Source organism: Neodiprion virginianus, chromosome 6 (genome assembly GCF_021901495.1).
Source record: "Neodiprion virginianus isolate iyNeoVirg1 chromosome 6, iyNeoVirg1.1, whole genome shotgun sequence".
NCBI classification, from domain to species: Eukaryota; Metazoa; Arthropoda; class Insecta; order Hymenoptera; family Diprionidae; genus Neodiprion; species Neodiprion virginianus.
In genome coordinates, this window is record NC_060882.1 from 4979968 (window position 1) to 5006164 (window position 26197).

At 40.8% G+C, this 26197-nt stretch overlaps 2 protein-coding genes across 2 annotated transcripts in view; one reads left to right on the forward strand and one right to left on the reverse strand.

Moving 5' to 3' along the window:
* Nucleotides 1-26197, reverse strand: part of LOC124308260 (achaete-scute complex protein T8-like) — a 130768-nt gene that overhangs the window by 99333 nt on the left and 5238 nt on the right. The window contains exon 3 of the mRNA XM_046770833.1: nt 23020-23165. The gene's annotated coding sequence lies outside the window, so the exon portion shown is untranslated. The remainder of the gene's footprint in view (nt 1-23019; nt 23166-26197) is intronic.
* On the forward strand, nt 8534-16883 carry LOC124308258 (protein yellow-like). Its single transcript, XM_046770827.1, has 6 exons — nt 8534-8693; nt 10582-10849; nt 14642-14771; nt 14901-15063; nt 15456-16004; nt 16077-16883. Exons 2-6 carry the CDS (start codon nt 10582-10584, stop codon nt 16257-16259), a joined length of 1293 nt encoding a protein of 430 aa, XP_046626783.1. The 5' UTR covers nt 8534-8693; the 3' UTR covers nt 16260-16883.

Consider the following 26197-nt stretch of genomic DNA (forward strand, 5'->3'; position numbering starts at 1 on the left):
TGAGACGGGTTGTTTTTTGTAATGGCTACGGTTTTTTCTTTTTAATCTCTTTTTCTTTGATATACGAAATTTCATCCAAAATTTTATTATAATCTCCAAACGAATTCCAGTTCCCATCAAAACACATAAAAAATTGGGAATTTCCGAACGATTGTCAACAGAAAGTGAGAACAGCATTGAAAAACGACAGCTAATTGCGACTGAAAGTGAAAGAAAAACTAGGTGAGCGAAAAAATCAAAAACCAGCCAAGAAGTTTATGAATGATATAATCAACTATAAATTAGGTAAAACGTACAGGTGAAAATGGTATGAAAACAATTAAACAGAAACAAGAAGTATATCACAAGTTGTACAATAGCTTGGTGATGTTGGAAAGATCAATACGATTGAAAATAAAACCCTTGAGGAAACATTAAAGCCATGAATTTTTAATAAAAATATACCCCCAGGGGTAGGCAACCAGACTGACGCTTCTGTCGGTGGATTGAACAGCTTAAAGGCGTCGGGATTACAGCGGCTCGATTTCTGGTCAAAGATATAGCCCGAAGGTGATCGGAGTTGGTGCAGGTCCATAACGAATCGGTCTGATCGCTTCAATTAAGCGTTTAGAAGCATTGGTTGGCCGTTAATAAGCCCGATTCGATCGACGTTGGAAATTTCTAATTCATATCTCATGATCTATAGTCTTTTCTTTTCTGCTCGTTAACTATTTCTCAAAAGTCCTGCACGATTCGGGGGTTTTAAGTTGAGTGCGCTAACATTTTTCTCTGTCTTTACTGTGACACAATTTTTATTCTGCGCTAATTGTCAAGTTAAACCGTATTTTGTTACCATTGTGATAACCGAGAAAGTAAGGATGTTGAGTGTACAAAGATCAGAGAGTTAATTTAAATTATTAAAAATATTGAAGTAAAATGATAAATGGAAAGAGTAAAAGAATATTGTCAGAAATAACGAACAATGTCAAATCGGTGCATTGGAACAAATATCGAAAGGCTGTCAAGCTGTTTTTCATCTATTTTAACAGGCCGCGGGAAAAGGTTTGAAATAATGTTCGTGACGCATTTATATGATCAATGTTTGCCATACCGCTGGTCATTTTAATATAACAGATTTCTAGCACCATTATATAGAAACCTAGCCCTAGACCAATAGATATTTTTCACACTTACATACGAGTCAAAAGTCACACTTTTGACGGTACTGGATATTTTACCAAAATTAACACCCGGCACACTGCTGACATTATATTTGAATAACTTTCCCTCAAGTATCGTTAACGATTTCATAATTTCCACCAACAGTTTTATACGGTATTAACGTCATAGAACTGTCGTGGATCGTGGACAGAGTCAGGTGCGCGCATAAAGATCTTTATTTCCGCGCACAGTATGCAAATATGCAGAGATCGAATGTGAACGATACGAATGTAGATTTACTGTAATATCTAGCTTTGCATATACCGGCTTTCTCTCTCATACAACTGCGGCTTATTCAATCACTCGACTCTTAGTGTAAATTCAGGAATAGCGAAGGGAAGATCGTTTCCGTTTAGAACCCGTCTTGCAAAGCGTGACCGGAAATCGGTTTTCATGTCATTCGAGATGGTCGATCATTTGAATCACGCATGCCTCTGGAATTCCAACGGCGTTGCAGCTACCTGACGACTTCCATGCCTGTCTTAGTCTCACTTCCCGACTTGGATATACATATTCGAACTAATACAGTAAAAGAGAGTGAGAGGTAAAAATTGTGAGAAAGTAATAATTCGTGTGCATGGTATGGTATTGGCATAAGCGAGTTACTGATCGTCATAGTTGACTGGATTTGGAACTGGTTATTAACCTGTTTTAAATACACGGTAATGTATTCATAGAATTTCAAATTGGTGCCGGTTAATGGCCATTGATTATTAGACCGAAATATTCAATCCATCACACCCGCCAAGGTTTTAAGAATGTCGATATTGAAGTGCTTCTGCGTGCAATGCCTGATTAGACCCGAATTATTCCCCTCATTCAGCAATCGCTTACGTCCGGATTAGGCCAATAGAGAAGTGAAAAAGTTGCCCAACCTATGCGATAATATAGTGTATAATATAGATCTGCCAATCACCACAGTTTGGCAATTAACTTTGTAGCAATGAATTTCCTACCACGTACCTTGTTCCAACGAAACTATAAATCTGAATCTAATCACCCCAAGAATTAATTCTCACAAATTATTTCCTCGGCTGTCTAATAATTTTTTTTTTTTTTTTTTCTCCTCAAACTTGAAACCGCATCCATAGCTTCAACCGTCAATTCGTACAAGTATGAGAAACAGCGAGGAATCGGAATCGACAGTATCACAAAGTGTAGTAATCGATGGGAGTAAGTATATTATAACAACATTGGCTATAATTATTTCCACCAAGTGATTAAACGCGCGTTACGCTATTAAATCGTGATACCCGAGCCGCACCTCGTGTGCTACACAATTTTGCCCTAAGTAGGCCGAGTCTGGACGGGTTTATGACTTCGCGAAGTCTCAATATTCGAGCCGAGTTTTACCCCACCTATTCACGCTTCACACGTTCCAACCTCCAAGGATTTTTCCACCACCCGTTGTTGATCTACCGTGCGGAACACTTGTTACACATCAAATGGGGGTATTGGGTTACGGAACGATGCAGACACGTTCGACTCCTAATAAATGAGATCAATCAAATCGACATGCGCGTGGCTAAGGTCGCCGATCGTTGCAGAGTTGCGCAAGCAGATCCTCGTAACATGAAATCAAAATTCTGTCTTTCTTTGGAGTAAGACTTGTTTAAACTTCACATCTGCCGCGCCGTTTTTCACAGAGATCATCTTACTTCGGCCGAGCGCATCTTCCGCGAGAGAGACTCAAGCCTGGCGGAAATGCCGCGAATTAACGCCTGGTATTTCATTCGGCTAATGAAATTGGTAGAGTTTCCGATGTGGGTCGCACACCGTGTTTCGTAACAATTAAACATATATATAACATAAACCTACCCAACCATTCGCCTAACACATTATTCTAATTGGCAATCACATCGCGAATGGACGTCGAAATGTTTATTGCATATGTATATAGTTCAACGCACTGACCTGCTTTGCAGTATTCGCGTGCAAATTTTTACGTTAAATTTCTATACCGTGCAGCTGTGTAATAACCTTACTCGTGACAGGTGGCAAGCTCGTGTGCCTAAACCAGTTTGACCTTTTTCTCCAACGGATAATTAACGCTGTACAAGAACAAACGCATCTGTATCTTTCTCTCCGTTTCGCGTATTTTCCCTTTCATAATCATCGCTCGCTGTTCGTTTACATATACCATGAATAGAGATCATCCATTACGGCATGTGTGGTGTGAAAAATTAATGAATATAAATGAATTTGATTATTAAATAGGTATTCGTGTGATAGAGAAAAAAATATTCTTCACCAGACCACGTGACTTGTGCCAATTGCGCAAGTTTGAAGAATCGAAAACCGCAGATTCAGAGCGTATTACAAGAAGGAAATGTAAATCTTACAATAAAATGTCCAACCAACGCAATGGTTCAACGGTTTCAATCCAATCTACTATTCACGATCTTTCACAAATCCTGCGAAAATATTCAGTTATGATAACATTAGATCTCGTGAATAATAATCAGGGTATTTCTAGCGTTACGGTATTCACAAAAATTTGGACACCTTGAGGTTTCCAAAAACTTTCTAGTTCTGGGCGATCCCACCATTCCATCATTCCGCAACTACTCGCGTTACTCCCGTTTTGAGCCGATACACGCAATTACGTCACTCTGACCGTCCCACGGAGCGTATTTTGTAATTTGCCCGGAAGCCAATGCTCCAGAGATTCGGAGGCCGAGGCCATTGTACCTTTTCGATACCCACAATAACTCACAAAAATCCTTCAGCGTTGAAGCCTGAATATTTTCCAAATCCTGTTCACCTTTACTCCGGTTCTTTTCTTCTCTCTCTCTCTCTTGCTGTCTCCTTCTCTTTGACCGCCACTATGTATTCTATACCGACCAGCTTTGTTTGATAAATCGCTCCACAAGTACAAATTCCTGCAGGAATGTTATACCGTGTGGTACAGAGTGTAAAATTTTCTGTTCCATATCTTAGCTATATCTTCGTGTAGCCAAGCAGTTTTAATATATAACGATGAAAGTTAGGAATTGGAAGATTCGTAATCGTTATTAACATGTTACACAGGCTAGCTGAAAGGAATCAAAGAAACACGCAAGACTCTATTCCCCGTGTCAATAATTAGTTTCTCCCTCTAGCCTCGACTTCCCATCATAATTTGCATCCTACGAATAATATACAGTATAAATGTAGATGACTTACACACGTCGGATAAAACTACCAACGTTTTCTCTTTCTTTTATTTTCATTGCCTAGATCGTACGTGTTTGTGCGTAATGATGATTATACCGCGTTATAATAACTCCGTAAATCGTAAATGGACATTCGCCTTAAATGCACAGAACCTCACGGAATTCTGCCGCAGTGATTTCACACGAGTTTTCTTTTTATTTTTTATTTCATTCCATTCTTTCGTTCGCATTTAAATGCATTCTTGTCTCAAGCTTTATAAAATATACGTACAACATACTTTGATTTCACAAAATATTCCACGATCACGTACAAGAACGCGCCGGATTTGTAATCGACACCGTTCCACGTACTGCCTGAAATATATTACGTAGTCGGAGCGTTATGACAGATATATTAATTTTATTCCGCCCGCCTCGTTGCATGTCGAGTGGCTCAAGATAAATATTCAAAGTACGGGTTGTTTTTTCAGCGCGAATGTTATCGTGAAAACCAACATTTCGATTACAAAAATAAACAAAATAAAAGGAATAAAATCCGTTCTCACCTGACAATTATTCAAATGAAAACACCCTTGGTACGTCAAAGCAACACGTGCGGCGGAATATGGCGTAGGCAAAATCTTACAAGTAGACATGTTTCCCTTCATTCAGGTAACTTCTCACCCGTGACTTTATTCGCGAGGTTTATTATAAGCACACGGGTGCCCGGAAAAACTGGTTATGCAGTCAAGTAGACAGTTTCGATAAGCGTTAAGGGACACAGCGCGGTACGTCAAGCCCACATCGTGTCCGGTCCATGAGTAAAAACGCAAACAACACAATGGAATCACATCTGTCGTATAGGATATGGAAGATCGATATCTCAAGGATAATAAATTCCGGTCCACGGAGGCGAATGCACGAGTTGCAGAATTGTCACGCATGGCACGTTGGCTCAAATAAACACGCGATGAAAATTAACTCGTAAAGTTTTAGGACACACCTCGAAGGATAATTACGATGTATGCATAAGGCAGAAGAGAAAGGAGCGAGAGGATACGTCGCGCTCTGCAGTTACACGGAGGAAAACACCGGTGTAATAATATCATCGCAGGAAAGTGAAATTTCCTGGTCACTACCGTATGTAACGAAGGTGGAGGTGGTGAGCTCGCTCGCAAGCAGTCATAATACGTGCGGACCTTTCGACTCTGATTGATATCTGCGCTAAGTGCCCGCTGAGCGAAGTCGGTGAAGAACTCGCGTGTTTGTGCAATTCCGTAATGCTTGGAACGATTGAGCTAATGCGTGTTTCAAAGCGTGCGCAGAGGGCGGAATTATTCTACGAGAAAATAGTTAATCAGGCAAACCGTCGAGACGCGGATTATCATGTTGTACCAGAACTGACGAGGGGTGAAATAAATGCTTGGAAAAGGCTGCGTCGTCGTTTTGAGTACCTAGAACGTCGCTGATCTCAAAACTAATCTCTCAATAAACGACTTTACTATTGTAAGAACACTCAACGGTAAGCACGATTATCTCCCGATGCCGGTATGAAATTTGAAGGCAGTAAAACATTAAAACCGCAAATGTTGCAAATTGGAGATGAAATTTGGGGCTTTCTTAATCGTTTCCTGATCGTGACTCGCGTCGATTTAACGAATAAACCACCCGTGTAAAATAATCATCCAGCATTTTCCTCGACGCGTATCCTGTATTTTGTCCTTACAAAGTCGAGGCCCTCAATAATTAGCGGCAAGCCCTGAAGCCGTGTTCCCGAAGTGCAGAATTAGGCAGGGCCGTGCTAAGAGGGATCAGGACCCTTGGAAAAATATCACAGAGTTTTACCCATCTAAATAACATGTCTCCGACACTTTTGAAAAAATAACGCCAATATCCTAGAACGGTATTCTTATTGTTTGTAACGAGAAGAATTTTTCAAAGCCTGAAACGCAGAGGGCAATGATTCTCACGTTTCTCGAGGTTGGAACGTCCCTGAGATTCGTGAGAGGATATCCTCAGATTCAGCTTGTCCGGCATGCATTACGCTGCAGCTATTACATCAATTGAACTGCACGCGGCATACGCATCGGCTAGTCTGTGGTTAGCTGATATCCGATACGCTCGATTATGTGCGCGTTAAAGACGATTTTTCAAACACCAATTTTCGGGAGCGTTACAAACCGGCCGCATCAGGAAGCGTGACGAATATTCAAGATTGATTCTCGAAGGAATTCATCCCGCGCAAGCGCCTCGGGGTGTGAATCGACTTTGGTAAAGTATCACCTACGGTGCATCATACGAGTGAGAATTTTATGCAGTCAGACGATACATACCGGTTGGGTAAATCGAATTTTTCTGACAATTTTTATTCCTCTTCTTCAAAATCTAATCCACGTACAAGCTGATTGAAAAAGTGACCTGCAACGTTTTTTCTATTTTATAAATTCAATCCTTTTCAATCCAGTTTGAGACGATGAAATTCGTTTCAAACCGACCGAAAAAAGTTCACGTTTACACCTGAAATTTGGACCATGAAGATTGCGCTTTGATGTTATCATACATTGTAGACGGATCGCGAAGCACGGGCGGAATTCGGTTCGAATTAATTACACGGACACTTTACGCAAGCGCTTGTGATTAAGCGGAGAAAATTACACGCTCGAGAGCTTGATTAATTACTCGTAATACCGATACCGGTAATTAGCCAGCAGGAAGCTATATGCCGGAATCCAGTTTGGGAGCCTATGCGATAGATTTATAAGGTTTCGGTGGATAAAACTTCAGATCAAATGCGACGTTTGGTAGATCATTTATTTTATTCTGAATTAGCTTAACGCTCTCAAACGCGTGTGCCAAGCAGGTTTGCCCGTGATATCCGATCGTAAATTGCCGCGGTCACGAAGCGTGAATACATATTAATAGCATTTATTTATGTCTAGTCGACACGGTTCCGCGATAATTGATCACCAAGGATGCGTTTGACGGCAGAAGTAAGATCGCTAACTATTAAGGATGAAAGTTAGATGAAGATAAAAAAAGCCATTCACCAATTTCGTTCGCATGCCACTGACGGTGAACACCAATTACGCAACACATCTGCTAGCAAATTTGAATGACAAATCACTAAGATATCAATAATTTTAGAAGAGGTTTTATAATTAGAACTTTCAAGACATTCAAATTCACGTGTTTTCTGTTCTGTTTTAATTTTTCGAGGCTTCTTTGTTCGCGACAAAAATCTCCCGAGATCGTCTTGGTAAAATTTTATAAATACGAATAAAAACGTATTTTTGTAAATACAGGTCAACAAATGCTCGTCAACATTTGCATATGCGTATTATGACTATACTGTGATGTAAAGTTTCTTGAATGTTTGAAATTTGTGGGAATCTGGTTAGAGAACAAAATGAGCCCCAAACATTAGACTCGGCTAAGAAATTAGCAATTGCGTGGATTCGAATTTTCTCTGCGGATTTTTCACTTCTATCGAACAGTACGCAAATTATGCAATTACCAGACTTTCCTCAAAAGGTGTTTTTTTTTTTTTGTTTTAATCTATCCAAACTTTTGATACGGACGGTCCAACGAATTCATGTAACCTTAAATCGATTTGAAAATCAGTCTGCGGAGGAGGCGTACTGATCCGAGTTTAACTTTCGAAAAATAAATATCGCGTGACTGGTATTCAGATGAATTTAACTGACGAGCCAGATGTTGATCAACGATGATTATCTCGATCGAAAATAAGGAGGAATCGAAAATTTGCATTACGGACAGGCTATAATGAAATGGTTTTAATAAATCACAAAAGCTCCGACTCTCGATTAATTCTCTGATCGAAATGGCCAGATAATGTTGCGATAAATATCAAAACCACCGCCTAAGACTGCGGGTAAAATAAATCGACAACAAAAAAAAAAAAAAAAAAATAAAACAAAAAAACGTGACAGGGTTTTAGCCCCCCACCCCCCCGATATCCCAGGACGAGGGCGACAGTCGCGGTGAAAGGCAGTGTTTTGGAATCGGTATCGAATCCCAGCGTGAAGTCCAGGTCTTAAATGTTTTCCCATGCATGCTTGCACGTATTCACGCCGATTCGATGGTATATGTGGCCCCGGATTGCAGAAGGGGCTTCCGCAAGATCCAATGGGAGGGCGACTCGGACATACCTCGAAGCTATATATACGGGGAATAATATCTGGTCACCTAGACAGTTGGTGCCATCATCTAGTGCGGCATTAGTGAGACGGGAAGATTGGATTAACCCGATTAGGCATTAGTCGTTTGCTGGGAGAGCGTAAATTGGAATTTCATATCCAGAGGGAATTCCCATTTTTTTTTTTCTTTTACCATTGAAACGTAAGTCGTCGATAAGCGAAATTTTATTCTTATTCCTTTCTCTATCTTCGAGTATTTCGAAGTGTCATAACTGTGATCAAACAATGTTGCATGTGTCATTGTTCCTTCAGATCACGGTCATTCACGGTGTATAATTGTCTTGTAACTATTGCGATAATTCAATGTTGATGCAAAAATGAATTTTATTTGAAACCTTATCTGACTAAAAAAAAAAAATACAAGTGGAACGAAAGAATAGATTTATCGTTCGCATAATGAGAAAATGTGGTATTGACGGACATGATCAAACTAAATATTTACTCGCGCAATATTTTCTTGTAATTCCAACAATATCCAAACCGTTATTGTACATCGATATCCATCTGTTTTTTTATTTTTTATTATAAATTATTAGTAACCGTAACAAAAGAACATTATTCCGTGTAATCTCGCACTCGAAACGCTACGAAGTTTGCATATGGAAGAAATCGCGCTACCAGTTGCAATCATATGAAGATTGAGTGAGAGTAGAGTCCCCGAATAAGGCTGCGACGAGCTCGGATGCAGTGCGAAAATTCCGCAGGATTTCCGGTATTTGCGAAATCAACTGCAGCAACGACTCACCGGAGTTTCTCTCTGCGAGTTTATAGCCTGTCAGGAAGAATTGGTTTTTTATCGAGATATCACCAATGAGTGCCGATTAAGACAGACGTACATTAACGTACCGCATGCATGATCGTATAACAGAAATAACTGGCTCGTCAAGTTTCTACGCATTCAAATCTGCACGACACAAGCGCGCAACCTGCGTCAATTTGCATATTTCAACAGACCGGAATAATTGAAACTTTATAAATATCAATTTACGATCGAAATCACCACCGGTTCGATTACTTCGACCTAATTAACATTTTATATAATTTTTTTTTTTTTTTTTCTTATATGCAAAACAATCAGGATGTTGATTTAAAAATACGTTTCACTCGAAAAATTTAATTATAATGCAGGTGTTGGGAATTGGTATTCATTTGTCATACGAAACCGGAAATCGTAGATATCTGTCCACGCACTAATGTTAAAAAAATATCTGTAAACAATCACAAATCATATCGTATCTGATAAAAGAAAACGATTCCTTCGAGACGACAATAAAATTTTCTTATCAATTCACAACCATGATTTCATAATTATGTAATTGCATTCGTCACTCTTCTACTTTAATTCTCTTATGCCATTTATGCGCGCAATACGTTACGTATAGGAAAAAATTGTGATAGATAGTCGATTATGCTCAAAAACAAGAAAAAAATTAATGGTGAAGCTTTCCCTTGGTAGAAATCTATCTAGTTTTTTCCATAATTTTGCGATGCCGTCCAGGGTACGAAAATTGATACGATTACTTTACACCAGGAAAAACCATCCCAAATATGAACAAAAACTTGTCAGAAAAATTACAATCAATTTTCCGTAAAAATACTGCATCAATTTTTTTACCAGATCAGTATTTACGGAGTATCAAGCTCCGTAACAAGAAATCACATTTCACTCATTTTTTGTCAAGATCCTGAATATTTTCCCACTTAGTTTCTAGATAATTTCCCACACCCAAGATTCTTTGATTCTAATTAGAATGATAAAAAAAAAAAAATACGCGATTCGAAATTAAACGATTACGAACGAGTCACCGTGTAGATGGAATGCAAAACGGGCGCATAATAAAACGTAGCTCGATGTGTACGGTAAACCGTGGTTTCGGTTTTGTTTGAACGATCGTCTTCACTTTCAATGCCGTAAGCTTGACCTTTCGTTTTTTATGCAAACAACTACGGCAGACCGCAGAATCTCATTAGCAAATATGCATAACTATTCATTCAATTTCATTAATTTCCTGCGGAATTTAATTTGTCAGATGAAGATGAACTCGTCGTTGCGAGTTTCCCTCGTCCTGGGAATGACGATGATTTTCCTCGGTGTGGCAAACGGCTGGGGTTCGAACCTCGGCCACGCTGCCCTCCTCGAACGATTCTCATGGAACATCCTGGACTTTGCATATCCTGACGAGCTCAGCAGACAGCTCGCAATAGCGAGGGGTGAATACGTTCCCGAAAACGCCCTTCCCGTAGGTATCGAGATATGGAGGAACAAGCTGTTCGTCACGGTGCCAAGGTGGAAAGACGGTGAGTGCTTCACCTGCATAAGGACTTCTCTTCCATCGTAAAAAAATTGATCTATGGAAAAAACTGGTCTCGCGTACGTTCCGCGAGTTCATTCATCGCCAGTCACGAAGAGAAATCAGGTTCCTATCATTGAGTTGTATTGTAGGCGCGTGTATAACAAAGTTGCTGCTGCGTGTTTTACTACGTTTACTATGCCAAATACGGAACGGGACGACTCGAGTTCTGTCCACCAGCAAGTTTCGTTTTGTAGTAACATTTTTCTGCAGCAATGAGATAAGACCGATAGCTGGATGTGAATATAACCAGTAATTTGGAGCTGCTTGGTTTTGCAAAAAAAAAAAAATTAAGAACAATTTATCGAAGTAACTTCGTCGTCTGAATAGAACTAAAAATTCACCATCGTATCGACATATCGAGAAAATCATTTGAAATTCTAAATACCTGCAGCTTCCGAGATCGCGCAAGAAATTACAATCATCTGCAAACAGTCCAAATTGTGTAGAAATTTGAATTCTAAAATTAGATTCAAGCGATGTATGTCTTGAAAAACTTCATAAAATTTTACTTCCGAAATCGTAATCAAATATCTCGGTAATTTCTACACAGGTGTGCATGGCAGGTAACCAAAGTGTTAAACGAGATGAAAGATCGCGGTTTTACGCAAATTTAGTTGAAAAATCGTGATGATCATCAGAGTGCAGAATAGATTTCCATAAATTAGACTGCGATTCGGTACTTAAAATATCAATCTACAGACCTTTTCATTATAAGCGGAAAGACACACGAATATAAGATCCAGGCGTTAAGATAAGCGTCGATAGGAATGAAGAAATTTCGTTTATAATAACAAGATTCCGCTAAGCACGTGATAAAAATCACACGACGAATGACGACTCGAATTCTCTCTGGACTTTCACGCGTATGATATTGCACAAGACTTTCCATCTCGGTGGAAACTGAAATTAGGTTCTCCAAGCGGGCGATCACCTGCGTTGGACCAGTCTAGGCAAATATAAAGCCCTCGTTGTCCATCTTAAAAGGCACAGGAAGCCCGATCTTGGTTCCCGTCTGGGCAGCTTCCGGTTCCTTCTCTCTCTCTCTCTCTTTCTCTTTTATTTCTGACCGAAAAAAAACAAATAAAATAAAAAATACCAGGAAGAACCGAAAGCGCCGAAAATTTCCTGCCCCAAGGAACAATATTCGTCCGCTTCGCCGATATTCGCAATGGTTTTTTGGCATTTTTTTTCCATCTTGTTTCTCTCTCCTCTTTTCATATTCGCGATTCTTACTCGCTACCCCTTTTCTCTTCTTATATTTCTTGTTTATTTATTATTTTCTCAGCCATCGTTTGGCGCGCGCCAGTCCGCATTATTTAAAAGTACGCTGACAATGCGAGGCGGCACGCCTATATGTCGAGGGGTACTTCTTGTACCATCTAGAACAAGATTTCGGCCGGTTTCTCAGGGGGCTTTTGTCTTTTCACTCGTTCGGAACGTTGAGAGAGAGAGAGAGAGAGAAATAGAAAGGGAAAGAGGAGAGTGTGTTTTTTATTATTACCATTATTATTATGCAATGCCCCGAACCCCGGGATGTCATTCATCCGCGTTTAACGTCAGGTTAAACCAGACTCAGCCTCCCCACAGTTTCTACAGAGCAACGAAAAATCGTTCGTTGAACCGCGATTCTTCTCCCTCTGCCTCCGCCTTCTCAATCTTCCGTTTCCTTAGTACCCGCGAAACAATTAAAGGGAAATAATTCCGGCGAGGAGACAAGTGCCGATTATTTTTGAGAGCCCTGATCGTTGTGCGTTATGCATATGTATGCATATATACCTGTATATCCATATCGTACCACAGGCTACTTCAATGTCGAAATCGTATTTTCTTCTCCCGCTACTACGTTAGAAGAAAAAAATTTCACCGGTGCAAAGTTTTTATCGAAGAATCGTGGCACCCATAAGGAAAGTCGTAAAATTCTAACCGTTCTATCTGATCCGCTGAGAAATTTCCATATTGTATTTTATTGATCGTGTTATGGACGTTTTCGAATTCGATGAACGATTCACACGTGTTGTGCATAAATATATACTTCTGATAAGTTTACGATGGTGTCGATTATCGGGGGGCCAAACCTTTCTTTTTTAATAACACCTTGGCGAACATCTGCGAAGTAGAGAAGATTGTTTATCGTACACGCGACGTGTATAAAAGGGATGAGAGAAAGATCTAGCCGTACGTGAATATGTCCGCATCGCACGTTATACACGGTCAGAATTATAGTTCAACTTACGGGATTTCTCAAGCTGATTTCAAACCTGAATAAATCGCCTCATTCTTACATTTCCTTATAAGCGTCAGGCATAAATTCTCAGCGTTTCAATTCACCGCGAATCGCGTATATATGAGATCAGCCGAGTTTTCTCCTTGCATAAACACGATACTCCCGCCGGAATAACCGCGGCGGTAACTTTGACATATACAGTGAACTAGACGGAATGACATGCACCGTGCGATATCTTGTAAAACGGAATGGGACTAATCAAGGTTCTTAAAGTCGCCCCGCCGTAATTACCTGACCCGTAGTTTGTAATGCTTTTCTTGCTTTCGTTCAACGAGACACCGAGCTGCTTGCACGTCCATTATGTCCATTCCATGTCCGCGATTGCATGTCGCGGTCTCTAACAGAATGCAGTTCAGATTCACGCGAAGCTTTGCCCGTGTCAGCGAATGGAGAAATTTGCGTCACTTTCATTCTTTAACGGGAAATATGCCGATCGGAAACTATATACGGTCGTCGGCTAATGGGCCGTAAGTTTTATGGTCCCCAAATTTAACAAGCATGCAATTTATATGATCTTGTTGTCCGGGCAAGTTGAGATACTCGATGCAAGCGAGATTGTTTGTCTTCCACATTTCGACCGGTTGATCGGTAATCAGTCCTCGTCAATTTAGTGCCCCGACTGTGTTCAACGAATTTTTTCATACCGATACGTAACCGTGAATTTTTAATACGATCGCATACGCGCTACGTTACGTAGATACAAAATGAGTCGGCGGGTGGCTTACTGAAAGAAAAAAAATTTCTACGGTACAGGTCGGCGAAACGATTGATTTACTCGCTACGGGTCGGTCGTAAGTTATGCGCTTTCTGATCGCAAAATGTCAAGCCCCGGTTATGAGATAGATGAATTCCCCACAGGTTCCCAGAATAATTAACGAGATTGTCTTAACGAGCCGCTCGGTATTTTTATAATTAAATCGATACATTGGTGTCGGTTGTAAGAAAGAAGCTGCGTACACGGTTCATTATAATCAGTCACCTTTGCTATAAATACGATGGATATTAACGAACCTTGTAATAATTTTCCGGTTCGCTTTCAGGATTAGTGATCAATTATAATTGCAAGCTTGACAAGAAAGGAGAAAACGTGCAGCGCGAGCTGTAAATTTCTCGATTCTCCATCTCAATCTCAACTACTCCTTTTTCCACGTCAATTATACCTTCGTCTTTCTACATCGAGTCGTGAGAAAAATTGAATGATAGATCATAAAAGGTTGCCGTTTCATAATGACCTAATCTTACGTAGAAACCTTGACATATTATAACCGCGAACGAAACTGATACCTACCATAGTCATATAATTATTCGGGTACTGGGATTAGCCGTAATTACAGGAAAGTACCTGAGTTAGTTATTTACTAATTGTGCGGATGATAATTATACCTGAATCGCATCGACGCGCAAGACTCGCGTTAGAAATCGTATAACTCAAGACGGAAACCATGCTTACAGGAATCCCCGCGACACTGAACTACGTATCTCTCGATGCGAACTTGGGTGGATCTCCAAAATTAACGCCGTACCCGAACTGGGCACAAAATGAAGCCGGCAATTGCGGACAAGGTCTGACGACAGTTTACAGGTAAACACGAATGCAGCATTACATTTTCACGAAGTATCGAAGGGTTGAAAATAATTCGGAACGCTCCGATCATCGACTCGTTAATACCTAAGAATTTATCCTGCTCATGGCATTACCGATATGCTCCAGAATCCACGCTGACAAATGCGACAGACTTTGGGTCCTGGACACGGGAACCATCGGGATCGGAAACACGACGGTCCAGGCGTGTCCCTACACTCTGAACGTCTTCGATCTGACGACCGACAAACTGATTAGAGAGTACAAGCTTCGACCAGAGGATACCAACCAGGTGATTAGCCGCCATTTGTTTAGCAATGGTTCTTTTGATAGAAACAGTTATCGTGTTCTCTAGTTTTCAAGTCTAGAGTACAACCATTTTCCGATCAACGTTTCAAAAGATCTTCTAAAAGAATGTACGGTTTTCGATGATCTTGGTCTCAACGAACGTGGTGCTTACGTACCTATATAATTTTTTGACAATCACAAACCATTCCCGAGTTATCGACATCTACAATTTAAAAAACCGACAGACCAATTCAAACGAAGTTTAGTTCTCGATTGGTCTTGTTTCTCGGGACCAAAGGGATTTTTTTTTTTTATTTTTTTTATGTAAAATTGAGGAACCAACCCTGCAGAATTTTCCTTCGCGTTAATAGACGGTGTTTAAAATTTTCCCCGCAGAACACGTTCATCGCAAACATCGCTGTGGACCTTGGAAAGGGTGGATGCAACGACGCCTACGCGTACATGTCGGACGAGCTGGGCTACGGTTTGATAGTGTACTCATGGAGCGATCACAAGTCCTGGCGACTGACCCACAGCTACTTCATGCCGGACCCGTTGACCGGGGACTTCAACATCGGAGGTCTGAACTTCCAGTGGGGAGAAGAGGGCATATTCGGGATGAGTCTCTCACCCCTGGGAGTCGACGGATATCGCACCTTGTTCTTCCACCCGCTTAGCAGCAACCGGGAATTCGCTGTCTCGACGCGGATCCTGAGGGACGAAAAGCTGGCCGAGGACAGTTACCACGAGTTCGATGTCCTGCCGGAGCGAGGACCGCTCGGACACTGCACGGCGTCGGTGATGGACGACACTGGACTCCAGTTCTACAACCTGATCGACCGCAACGCCGTCGGTTGTTGGAACTCTCGTCTACCTTACACCCCGGCGAATCAGGCGATAGTCGCCAAGCACGACGAGGCGATAATTTTCCCGGCTGACGTCAAGGTGCGAACGATGGCCCCTCATTTTCCCCGATAATCCGCGCGGACTTTGACCTCGACTTTGTCTATTCCGCAGGTTCACGAAGGCCTCTTGTGGTTCATCTCTGACCGTATGCCGAACTTCCTTATCTCCAAGCTAAACTACCGAGACGTAAACTTCCGGATCTTTACGGTAGGAGTGGAGGAAGCGATCGCGGGAACGGTGTGCGAAGATCCGTCACTCAAGTTCTCGGGGAACCAGATATGGTGGAGACGCTGAGTGTTTTTTAAAGTCTGCCGAGTATCTCGAAACGAGACCTGATCAAGAAGCTAGCTCATTACTGACGAATAACAAACGGACCGGACGCAGTTTTAAGACAGAGAGAAAAAAAAAAATCTAAATCCATTCCCGGCGCAATTATAATCTCATCATACCTCTCATCTATGTTCATTTACGCTCTCATTAGGTGAAAAACGGAAACGAAAGTTTCTCCGTCGTCGATAAAAATTTACCGAAATTATCGTAAGCCATTCGTTTCACTGTTTCACTATTGCCGGTTCAAATCCGGTTGAGTAACGGCCAGTTTGCATCGTGGACCCGTATATCATGTCTATATCGAACCCACGCACTTAAGACCCGCGTGTTATAACCACTTATCGTTACGCAATGGTCATCGGCAGGCTTTAAGTTGAGCCTGGCTCCGAATGTAGGATCGTTCGACTTTGGTACTTATGATAACGAGGATAACTTACCCACTAGTTTCACTTATACATCGCTAACGATACGATATTTATGTTGATTAGATATATAAGTGCATGTATATGCGAGTGTATAATCGACCTCGTTACCTTCCTGTATATAATGCTTCACCTTCAGATTAAACGAAGCGTGTTTTCATTTCCATGTACAGATGATTTTCACTTCGTATACGAGAAATCTATATCGTCTATGTTCGACTTGGTACCAATTTTTTCACCAAATCTTGACCAATTATAATATCAAGGTGTAAATTATAGCCATCGTACTCTCTACCATAGAATCTGTAACTCTTCGCCAAGGCCGGTTATTATGGCCAAGCCATTCATAACCGTTACACAGAGTCGAATCCTAACGTAACACGTGTGTAGATAATTATACATACGCCGAGGTCTCTTTGTCTCGAATGGAAAGTGAAATCCGTCCCGCGAATCCGAGTCTATCGCGTCGATTCCAAGGAGAACGGACCAAAAAAAGTAACGAACATTCATTTACGAATAGGAACTCAGTTAGGTAAGTGAACGTAATTTTGTAATCAGAAAAAATGTTAAATATGTGGAAAGTGAAGGAAAAAAAAAAACATTAGGAATAAGATCGAAAAGATTTATCGTAGCTCTTCTGCGGATTCTCCGCGTTTATGTGTCGCGGACGTAATTCTGTTCGACCGCGAGATTTCATCTACGAAGAAATGCGTGTTAATTTTGTTAAAGAAGATAAGAAAAAAAAAAAAGAAAAATCTCAACGCGCCCTTTCACTCGATCTTCTCTAAAGAATAATTTTAAACAAAGGTATCTAACTTTGATCCAAAAATTACCCGATAAGTCTGCAACTTTTTTTGCTACGGGCCCTTAACACCGACGTTACCAACTTGCAGGTGTCACGAAAGCGGTAGTATTGGAAAAGAAAAAGGTAGGTTAGAGGGTGAATTGCGTAGGCGGTGTTCGCCACCCCGAAGAATGATGGATCAGAGCGAGAGCGGCGCGAGCGGATCTGAGTATCGATCAAAGACCGATCTCGATTTAATGCCAGGTTAGGTGGGCCGAAAAGCGTCTGCAGCTCCCGACGATCGTCTCGATATGTACCGACGCACGTGAATACGGATCTAGGTGTATATTTAGCCGTAACGATAACGAGGCAGCAGCTTTATCGGGCAATACCTCACCCAAAATATCCTGACAAAATCTAATAAATAATGCATGAACGAGCGGCGTAGGTTGGTTTTTTTTTCACCACGGCCGAGAAACACCCGTAATAACACCCTGTATTCCCCTTTGGAGGCTGGCTAGGACACGCCGAGTCCGGTTGGCGATGGTCAGGCCGATCATCGTCGATTCCTCCCCCGCCTTTTTACCATCTAGACGCATAGCTCCCGGTGATCGGCGCCGAAAATCGACCCAGAAATCGGACCGGTACCTACTTAAGGCTTCTCGGCCGATTTTATCGCGGGTTCCAGAGGCGATCGGAGCTGCCGCGAACTCCCTCGTCCATCCCCCGCCTCCGTCTTTTCGGGGGAGTAAACTGACCACCGGGCCACGCGTCTCAATATAAATCCTCCTCACTCGGGGTCTGACATTAGAAGGTAAATTCGTCCCTAATTTTTGGCCCGCTTTCACAACGTTAGAGCCGTTTTGGCGTGAATTTATAGGTTGAGGAATCACGCCGATCGCGTGCTCAATAATTTCAAGCCTTGTTTCGATAATTTCAAAGTTAGTTGGAAAACGCGGCACCTCGAGGCGAATAATTCAACGTCACGTAATAGTCGAGTACAAGCTTGCGACGTCCGTTGTATTCGGTGAAAATCTGGCCCGAGAAACTTGGACGGATAACGAAAACGATGAAAGAAAAAAACTTTTCACATGATCGCCAGAGGAGTGCAAGTTGCGTTGGATATTTTAAAATTTCTCGTCAAGGTGATGACTGATCGCTGTAAATACAATCCTACAAATGAATTTCGATCGCGGGCAAAAGGGAAACTAAAATTAATACGCCTGCCAACACACTGTAACAATATAACGACGGAGATGCGTCAAGTTTCACTTGCCTAATGGTTACGATGAGCAGACAAAAATCACAGCAGCCGAAATTTGCTCGAGGCGAATCGCACGTGTAGCAGAATTTGTACCGTAAGTAGCCCAGCGAAAAACGCGTGTTTATAAGTATAACGAGAAGACGTGGGTTAGCGATTAGAGAGCAAGTGGAACGATGATACGTGTAAGTTAGAGATTTATTATAGCTGTTGCGAGCGTGGATTGCCAACAGGTGTATTTTCGAAATGAATTAGAATAGCCTTCTCCTTCTACGTAATACAAACATACGACTACGTGTAGATTCACTCGCAACCGTTCGTATCGGAAGGGAAAGGGATCTTAAATTAGAGGAAAGGAAACCCGCGTTGGCCGGTTGAAGCGGCAATTCGTAGCGTATAATCATCGCTCCCAAATCCAAGTGCGCTCCAGACTATTGGCCAATTTTTCTTTCCCTCCTTCCTTTCCCTTTTCGTTTTAGTTTCATTTTTTTTTTTTATTTCATACCGTAATTAACCTCTGGGCGAAGCCACGCTTAAAATTTTACGATCGATGTTATGACTCGCGATTCTAGCTCTCCGTGGGATAATCGTTTCTAACCGTGATGTTACTTTACCCCGATTTTACGACCAGCCAGCCGTAGGTACGAGCTTAACCAGCCTTCGTGGCTTCTGCATTCAAAAGACATGCGCAAATTCAGCTGCCACAATCAGGTTCAAAGTGCGATTCGACCGAAGGATACGAAATTCTTCCACCTGCGATCTAAAGCTTTCAGATATTCGTTATAAATATAGATTAAAGAGCGTAAAAAATTTTATCAGAGATTATAAAAATATAATACCACATTATTCCTTCACGTTGTAATCACCGGAGACCCAAATCATGAATTTTTTCCAAGGATCTCGCTAATTCCAGGCCAGGATTACGATGTAAAATATAAAATATGAACATCTTCCATGAAATTTCAGCCGCGAGAGGATTAATGAAATTTTTACAGAAATTAACCACCACCACGTTTTTTTTTTACGTATAGATAGAAAGTTTCAAGTTGGCAGCCATAGAAAAAAAGCCAGGTACCAAAGGGTTGCCGTAAATTTTCAACGATAAAGTTCTACACGTCGAGCCTGCTTCGGCACGAGGGCGCAAAACCGTCTATTGTACCAATTAAAATGAGTTACCCAGTCATAAGCCGGGGCAACGTATTATATTATACGTATTCTGAGAGAGGATACAGGACCTTGCGTGGCTAAAGGACTCGCCAAACTCCAAGGTCGTAGGATAGCTGCCAACTACCGTGAATTCTATTTTGCAACTTGCGTAAGTGTTGCATACCGCAGATAAAAAATGTCTGATAACAATTTCCAAAATATTCATTAACATGACACATTTTTATGCTATCTTCAACTTTTTCGGTGAACTGCGAATATCAGCAGTTCGTGCACTTAAAACATGAATGAAAATTCGGGGTGACGAACTATACTGTTTTCTAAGTTGGATATAAAAAATTCACGATCGAATTTATTTACTCTCGAGTTACGATTTTTGATTTGAAAATCAAAATAAGAAATAATACAAATTGATTTATCGTACAGTCCAACCGAATCAAAATTCCCAATGCTGAACAACGGCAGGTTTCAGATGAAGATCATGCCTAAATTCGCGCTACTCTTCAGGACGAGATTGCAGATCTACTGAGAAACTGTGCAGCTTGTATTCATTGGTCGATTGAAACTGGTTGGATCAAGACAACCCGCATAAAAAGATCGCGAAACGATATCGGCAAATCAGTAATAAAAAAACATTGTAGTTTTGTTTAAAATGGCAACTGAATAAATCCAAATGGTAATTTGCTCATCAGTTCAGCAAGAGTTCATATCAATTCATTGTATAATACGAGAAATAATTTACTGATCATAAGTCAATTGGTACAATAAAAATTTCAGATGAAAATCATCAGTGCTTGATACCGATGGCTAATCACGATGCGTTGATATCAGCGTTACAAAAGCGACTCAAGTTCTTTTTCGAGTGATCACGAATCTTCACTGCACAAGTCCAATTTCGTCCTCTGATCCTTCTCGATGCGCAGACACCGTCTCCGTCATCCAGGCATAGAATTCACCGCGTCTCAGGAAGCCACCGCAGGGTAGTTTTCACCAACGGATGAGCCCAAGATCACCTCGAAAATCATGAGTCGCATTTTGTACCGATGATATCAGCGATTGTGAGCCTATCGGTAACGAATCCTCTTTGTTGAACCCTTTTCCTCGTGGAAGATCGAGATCCTGATGCTGATCCAGACGCAGAGCGGTTCCTCTCCCATCCTCTCCTCGTCCATCCAGTCAACGACGACAGCACCAAAGGGAAGTAAACTTACCATAATTCCTGAATACCGCAGATTGGGCCGATCGGATCGTGATTCGTGGTCATCGGTGTTATTCGTTCCGAGGCTTTCAGTACCAGATGATTTTCACCCGTGTAATTCTTAATTTACAAATTTATCAGGATCCCACTGAACTGAGCAAATCACAATTCTTTTCCATTCGATCGGCTGCCGTTCCGATCAATGATCGGCATTGTACAAACTATTTTTTGACTCTTTATGTCACCTGCATATAATTGAACTCTGTGAATCGAGATTGAATCTGAAAAATTACAATTTCATTCCAAGCAGATACTGTTATCGTACCTCAAATTTTTTTGGAATGAAATGAGTAAAATTGGAAAGAGGAAACGAAATCAAAAACTTCAAATTTGAACCGTAGGCGAACATAAAGTCTCGTTCAAGTTACGAAGACAAGGTGGCGTAGGTTCTCTACGTCTAAAATACGCGTGAAAAATTATTCAAACATTTAAAGTAAATATCAGTCATGGGCACGGCAGTGTTCCTACAACCTCGGTCTTGTCCTCCCTGCACAACGTCGCCGGGCTGATGTGACAGGCGGCTACCACACCGACCACAGAAATACCAACCAACATTTTTGCCGGTTGTTGAGTAACGGAATCGAGTTACCCTCGCTTCTGTGAGTTGTATTTATCTGCAGGTGCTGCTGCAGGCGGCCAGATAACGAATCAGCCATAGAGGTTACTACGATCAAACCGCCCAGAAATAATAATAATCCAAAAATAACACGTATGAAATTTAATTTTACTTAATTTCATTAAATTTAAGTTAATGTGATTTGATTTTTTCACAACTTTGTTGACAATGTTTTTCTTTTTTTTTTTTCAATGCGTTATTTTTGGATTGGATTATTTTTACACGTGTAGAAACTTCAGAGAATCAATTTCTTGCCCTTATAAAACGTTAGTGTAACATCTTAAAAATATACTGTGAAAATTTTATATTGAAATCCGACGACGTTTGCATCAAAAGAATTTCGAAGGGGTCAAAGAGAGGTTCAACTGGGTGAAAAAATACATCTCGTAAAAAAGGAGGGATTAATGTACGGTGCACGAATTGCTGATCAGCCGATAAGTCATTGAAATCAATAATCATAGAATTTTGCCTTATCAAAACCTTGAACGCGTTTTTCCCATAGCTACGTTTTCATGATTGGCGCGCAAGGTAGCACAGAAATTAATTGACCAATCTTAATGTAATTTGTTACACATTTTCTCAACATTTTTCCCTAGGGATTATCCCTCGATAATCTGTAAAATGTTAATTACAAAGTGCTTTCTTAATTTCAAATAGAAATTTTTCGTAAAAAATTCGCACACGATTTTCATAAGCGTGTCATTCCGTCAATTTTTGATATTTTTAAACCGAGTTAGGTGTAATTCCAGCGTTATTCTATCAACTTTTGAAATAAAAATAGGGTTTTTATTTCAGATGATTAGGACGAACGTTAGACTGCACGATGTGAGACAACGTACTTCAAGACGTTTCGAGGTCAACGAGAACAATAAACAGAAAAAAAATTCTCTTCACTAGTAAAAAGATGAAATATAACCATGTGGAAATATCAAAAATGTAGAGTAACTCCTTCCTTGTGAAAAAAAAACTCCTGAAAATCGCATAATTTTAGGCCTTCTGAAAATAGCGTTTAAAAACAGGCTAAAAAATCAAAGACCAAAGGTTCGAGATGTCGTGACAGATTGTTTCAATCAATCGACAAAAAACTTACAGACTAACAATAAGCAGTATTTGCCAAAGTTTTGATTCAGTGCCAATTATAAAGCTGCAGTGATCCGAACGACCAAGAAACACGCGAAATATCATATTTCGATAAAAAGAGAAAGAAAATCAATCATACCGATCTCCGCCATGGTGAAAATCCCCTGCGTTGAAATCGACGCGTCACAGCTTTGCATTCAGACCGTAGATTCTGCTGTTTGAAAAATCACCAAATTGCAGGGCTACGATCGTGGCTCCGTCTCCGTAAAATATGTCTCTTCATTACTGTGAAAAGAAGAGAAACAAAAATTTATTTGGATGCTTGAAATATTCGGAATTACGTGTATAGCAGTTTACAATCAAAGAATCGACAAGTAGGAAAACTGCCGGGGTGATGAATGAAAATAACCGATTGAATTGAACGAAGATTTGACCGTTGGGAAAAATTTCCCTGATTAAGTTCTCGATGTGTATTTATAAGTAAGTCAGCTTCAAGCTTTGTAGGTATATCCCATCAATTCGATAAAGTATTGCCCACATATTATAGGTGAGCGGAATATTACCACGTCGCGGATAATGAGATGATATTGAAGACGATAAATCTTCGGAGACGTCCGGCTAAGGTGGAAAATAGCTTTGGAAATCCCTTACCGTGGATTTATTTATACATTTATCCCGAAGAAAATGTTTCCGCTTTTATTATCCGTATCGATTGGTTACTCGCGAGATTGAGGGAGCTATATCTATACATATGTAATATATACCTATATATATTAAGCCTGAAATCCTGAAACGTCAAATCGTTTCGCAAAAATTCATAAGCTGGTTCAATTCACCGTATATTTTTAATTTTTGACTGTTTCCCTCTTTGGTTCGTGTATTCAGCTCTTCCTTTTTGAGTAATTGTTTTCATAAATCTGGGAGTGCCATGTTGAGCCGTTGCTTTACTTGTTTTACTTTCTTTTTTTTCACCTTTTTTTCCGCGGTTTTATTTAATCTTCCAGATAAAATTGCCTGGGTGTGTATGTAATACATATTGTATGGAACTTGAAGCAGAGCGGTTAACGCTTTCTGCACACCCAAGAACTTGCCAACACTGGTAATTGCACGTTTCCTTTTTTTGTTTTGTTTCCTAAGTTTTTTTTTTTTTTTTTTTTTCTTTTTTTTTTCCTACCTTTTTGCCAGACTCCCTCGCGTCTGCGGCAGATAGGCACGTATAAAAAGTACAAGCGTGTGGAAAATCCGCTTCTGCTCTCTTCCACCGTCTTGACGAACATCGAGGGATGGCAAACGCTTAATGGATAAACGATAATTTCCACCGTCACTATAAATTCTTTCCGTCCTGATTCCAACTCCAATTTGAATCAACGCACGCGAACCTTCGTCGTTCCGGTCTCAATATCTCGCTATTATCCCTACCCCGTTATCTCTCTTTTTTTCTTTTTTTCTTATTTGCTCCTCCTTTCCGACATCAAATCGAATATTTAACGTGTCAATATATATATATGTATATATTACAATCTATCCCAGTATCGCCTGATATTAACCCGGTATCGATCAGTCTCCGAAATTTATTTCACGAGAGAAATGCTCGTAGATATAGACGCATGTTGTAATATATCACAAGACAGGGTCACGATCAGTCTCGTACTCGAATCGTCTTCATTGTCCGTTAGGCGAACCTGCCGGAGAAAAGAGGATTGAAAGTGATTGAGTTTTGTCAAAGAAAATGAACGCGGACTTACAAGTAGCTCTGAGAAAGTTTGAAATAAGTAATTGCCAAGTTTTTCTTATTCGGGTTCGCGGAACGAGCTGTCGAAATCAACGCCACGATACGCCGAACGGATTCCGAAGGGTCGCGGGGGTTTTTCTCGATAATTCGACTGTCCCCGGGATTTCTGGAAATAACGGAAAGTCCGTTTACCGAATTCCTTGGCGCAAAGCTCACCCTGAAAACTTCAAGTATGTATGAGATTGAAGAGCGTATCTAGGACGGCCACGGGAACGGCGGTCAGGTCAAGTATAAACTGAGAAAGTTTCGGTACCTGGATCTCCGAGGGTACGTAACGAGTCCTGGGGCCCTACAATCTCGGCGGCAACTACCCGTCCGAAACTCGCCACCGTAATTTCTGTCTTCCATCCGACCGTCGTCGCAGCTTCGCCCCGTAGAGAATTACAAAGCAACCCGCGCGCTTGCAGCCCAACCGACGACACTCTAATTCCGAACTAAAACCTACGCGCGACCTTATAAGTAGAAGTTGAATATCGCGCGGGGTGCAAAAAAAAAAAAAAAAAAACATATCCCCCAAGCTTATCGGGATTTTGACTGTTTTTCTAAAAATATATAATCCACGCTTCTAATACCTTATACTCGTCCCATTTCTTATACGACTTTCGTCCAAGTTCAAGCCGCAATCGTGCCGGGGATTATTTCTGATGCGGGGATCAAGGAAAATCGGTAGCCGCGGAGTGGAATTAGCGACGAAACCGAAACTCGAGTCGAATAAGTAGCAATTGTTTTGTAAAAAATAAAATGGAACAAAAATATTCAATATCAAAAACGATAATGAAAAACCCCGAGCAGCTGGAAACGATTAGCTGAAGTAGCGAGAACGAGGATTGCGAAATAGTTTGGAGGAGTGAAACGTAATTGATCAATTACCGCTAGTCGAGTAGTAAATGGTTTCTGGGTAATTGACAGGCATCTGCAAGGTGTGCGTGCAGTTATATTAAGTACCGTTTCTTGGGCTGCTTCGGGAGGATTTTCAACGAAGCTCCGAGGGGTCGAAAGCGATTTATATCCGTCTGCACGTCTTTTTACACTTTGGCAAAACACTATGTTAATATACTTGACAGCGTACAGTCAGCCTGGTATACTTACATAAATAAATATATGTATATGGATTGTGTCGTCTGCTACATCTCGATTTATTGTCAACTCAGACCTATAACGTTGGTTTATTACCGTGTCGAGGGAGGCGCGTTTCGCATGCGAAATCTTCACCAATCAACCTTCGAAATACTCTCTGATATTGGGAAGTTGGATTCTGATATTAAGACTCGAATAAAACTTCCACGAAATAAACTCGTGCATCGGGCGTGTGTACAGAACGGATGAAGAAATTTCGAAAATGACTAGAATTAAGAAGTGAAACGGCATCTTCCATAATCTCGCATCTTGCATAATTGTTTTTTTACCATAACGCCAAAAAATAGTCCACTTATTAATTACTATGAATTATTAATACTATCTTGCTCGTCAATAAATTCGCCACTAACGGCCTGAAACTTTTTTTTCCTTCTCTTCTCTAATGTTC